The following is a 3,255-nucleotide window of genomic DNA, read 5'->3' as shown; positions in this document are numbered from 1 at the left end:
CGAGCACGGCAGCCAGGTAGACGGGCGCGCCGGCGCCCACGCGCTCCGAGTAGTTGCCCTTTCTCAGCAGCCGGTGCACGCGGCCCACAGGGAACTGCAACCCCGCCCGAGAAGAGCGCGACTTGGCTTTGGCGCGCGCCTTGCCGCCCTGCTTCCCCCGGCCGGACATCTTGGACTCAAACGCTGACGAACAGAACACCGAGCACTGGGGCAGGAAGTAACAAGGCGGCGAGGCCCAGCGAGCCCTTATATATGGTCCGGAGGTAGGCTGGACGGCGGCTCCCGATTGGACAGCAGCGCTAGCCAATCAGAAAAGGAAGCCCGTGTCTCCTAATTTGCGTATGCCTTTCCCAGAAATGACGCACGCAACATTTAATCCAATCAGAAGTGAGCAATTCCTGATCCTTCATTTGAATACAAGACGTACAAATAGGGTTGCTCGGGGCGCAGCTATGTTTTGTTCGGAGACGTGCGCAGTCATGCCTGATCCGTCCAAATCAGCTCCTGCTCCCAAGAAGGGCTCCAAAAAGGCCGTTACGAAGGTTCAGAAGAAGGACGGGAAGAAGCGCAAGCGCAGCCGCAAGGAGAGCTACTCCATCTACGTGTATAAGGTGCTGAAGCAGGTGCACCCAGACACCGGTATCTCGTCCAAGGCCATGGGCATCATGAACTCCTTCGTCAACGACATCTTCGAGCGCATCGCCAGCGAGGCCTCCCGCCTGGCGCACTACAACAAGCGCTCGACCATCACGTCTCGGGAGGTGCAGACGGCCGTGCGCCTGCTGCTGCCCGGGGAGCTGGCCAAGCACGCCGTGTCCGAAGGCACGAAGGCCGTCACCAAGTACACCAGCTCCAAGTGAGGCGACCCCAACGCCCCGACCCCAAAGGCTCTTTTCAGAGCCACCCACACCATCGAGAAAGGGTTTCCAACACGGTTCGGGGTTGCGTAACCGCTTGTGTCTGTTTGCACCACAAGGGTTTTCTAGTTGCTGGGTGCGGCCCGGCCTGCGTGGCGCGCGGGTGAGTGGGTGTGTGCGCGTGTGTGAGCAGAACGGAAGAAAACAACTGTTCGTGAGCAGAAACCTGCGCTGAAAGTGGTAGGGGCGGGAGCCGAGCCAGGGCCACTGTGTTCACTCTCGCCTCTGCCCGGGGTCGTTAACGTACCAAGGGATAAACGGGGAGCTTTTGGCTCCAAAAGCCCTTCCGTGGCTAAAGGGCGCATTCCAGGGTCCCGCTCACGTAGACGCAGTCCAGGGCCGGGTACGGTTGAGTGTGGCGTGCGTCTTGCAAGTGGGGCGCGGTCACCTCCCTCAGTAGGACCTTGTGCCCTACACTCCTACCCTCCCATGTCCCACTCCCTCTCGTGAGTGAGGTCCGGTGCACTAAACCACGAGTTTAGTGGAGTTCCAGGTGTTGTCGCGCTGTCCTGGCGGTGACGTCTGGCTCAGCATTTCCTTACGACCTTTCCATGCCTACCTGGACCAAAAAGACATCTTTAAGCGATGAACGTACTGGGGGGCTGTTTGCTTGGCAAGATCCCGCAAAGGCGAAACATTTGCGACCGGAAGGGCAAGCGCGGTGACAACGCAGCACTCTGCGCGGGGGCCGAAGTCGAAAGCGACCCAGCTGCAAGTAGTTTTATTCCTTCTGCGGGGGTGGGTGGGGGAGTGTCAATTTAAGAGGAAAAGAATTTCCCTTTTTGAACAAATGCTACTTCTCTTTTCAGTCTCATTGATTTTTTTTTTCTATGAAGCGTTAGTGACACAATAACCCTTTTCTTCCCCGAATTTATGGCATTTATTTGGAGAGTGCCATTCTGGTTCAGGACAGCGAAGAGTCTTTATTCTGGAAAGGACATCGTTTACCTTTTGATCGGCTTGGCTCTTATTTATAAAAAGGGGATTCCTAATGGATTACTTCCTTGAACCGTTATGAGAATAGGAGTGTGGAGAGTTTGTGTCGCCTCCGGCAAGAATTTAAAAATTCGATCAATTTCAATAAGAGAGAGTTATTTCCCCTCCCCTCCAATCATCTGTGCAAAGGGAGCCGGTTGCAGGCCCAGGCTGGGGCGGGCGGGGCTCGGGGAGGAAACGTCACCACCACAATGACTGCGTCAGTCCTCCTGAGCCCTTTTTTTTTCTTCTCCCTGCGTGGGTCCACTGTAAGAGTTTTTGAAACCTTCACATGTTTTAAGATTGACATGTAAAATATTTTAATCAATAACTTCAAATAACTGCAAAGATACATATCCCAAGTAGGAGGTTTTAAAAGACAATTGTCACATCATCAGTCTTTTAAAGGTACTTATTGGAAAGTCAATTTGCTGGCGTAATCAAATGATAAAATTTATGATCATTGTTTAATAGATATTTACATGATTCTTTTTATCTCCTTGAACTCATATTTTCATTCTTTTGCTGCCCCAGAATTTTATCTTATGTAATATATTTTGTATGTTTAATACTGTTGTATCTATCACCCTTCTCTACAAAAAAAAAAATATGAAATTTAAACATCTAACAGTCTCAGTGTTTTAAAAAAGCAACTGGATAGTACACACTTTATCATGATTGAAACCTAATTATCAAACAAAAAATTTTAGTAAAACTGACCTTTTTTAATAAGGTGGATGGATAGTGGCACCTTCCTTCCTCCCTCTTTCCATCCCTCCCATCTTTTTTTCGCCTGCCTCCGTAGTTCACACACCCATGGGCTTGTACAGAATCAGTGTGCTTGCAGTGCGAGCAGTGTACAGAATTATTTCCATTCCTTCATTTTCTTAATATAAAATATGCTCTGAAAAAAAATTTAGAAAATTTATAGGAATGGAAATTTTGTCATGGCCATTCTTCTCAATTCTCTGCCTTCCTAGTTATAATCCAAAAATTAAATAGAGATCCCTCATCCAAAGTAAGAAGGCCTGGCTGGTTAGCTCAGTTGGTTAGAGCACCATGTTACAACATGAAGGGCAAGGCTACGACACGAAGGTCAAGGTGTTCGGATCCCCTTCTGCCAGCCACCAAAAAAAAAATAATTTAAAAAAGTAATTGGGACTTGTCAACACTCTTAAAAACTACCAAATCCAGTCCTCTCCACTATGAAACAGATGTGCAGTGACCAACTTGGAACATCAAGCCCTCAGCCTCCTAACATCAGAGATTTGGAGTCAATATCCTAAACCAGCATTTGCAGTCAACATGAAACTACTCTCACAGAGCCACATAATCCTCTACCTTGATGTATTTTTTTTTTTTT

The 3,255-nt window shown here is 49.0% G+C and overlaps 1 protein-coding gene across 1 annotated transcript; it reads left to right on the top strand.

Annotated features, from left to right (window-relative positions):
• Positions 1-464: 464 nt before the first annotated feature.
• On the top strand, positions 465-2,517 carry LOC103583878 (histone H2B type 3-B). The gene has a single exon (XM_008565071.1). The coding sequence runs from the start codon at positions 480-482 to the stop codon at positions 858-860; it is 381 nt and encodes a 126-aa protein (XP_008563293.1). The 5' UTR covers positions 465-479; the 3' UTR covers positions 861-2,517.
• Positions 2,518-3,255: the final 738 nt, after the last annotated feature.

Source organism: Galeopterus variegatus, unplaced genomic scaffold, assembly GCF_000696425.1.
Source record: "Galeopterus variegatus unplaced genomic scaffold, G_variegatus-3.0.2 Scaffold29698, whole genome shotgun sequence".
NCBI lineage: Eukaryota > Metazoa > Chordata > Mammalia > Dermoptera > Cynocephalidae > Galeopterus > Galeopterus variegatus.
The sequence above is the reverse complement of the archived record's forward strand: the minus strand, read 5'-3'. Positions and strand labels throughout refer to the sequence as shown.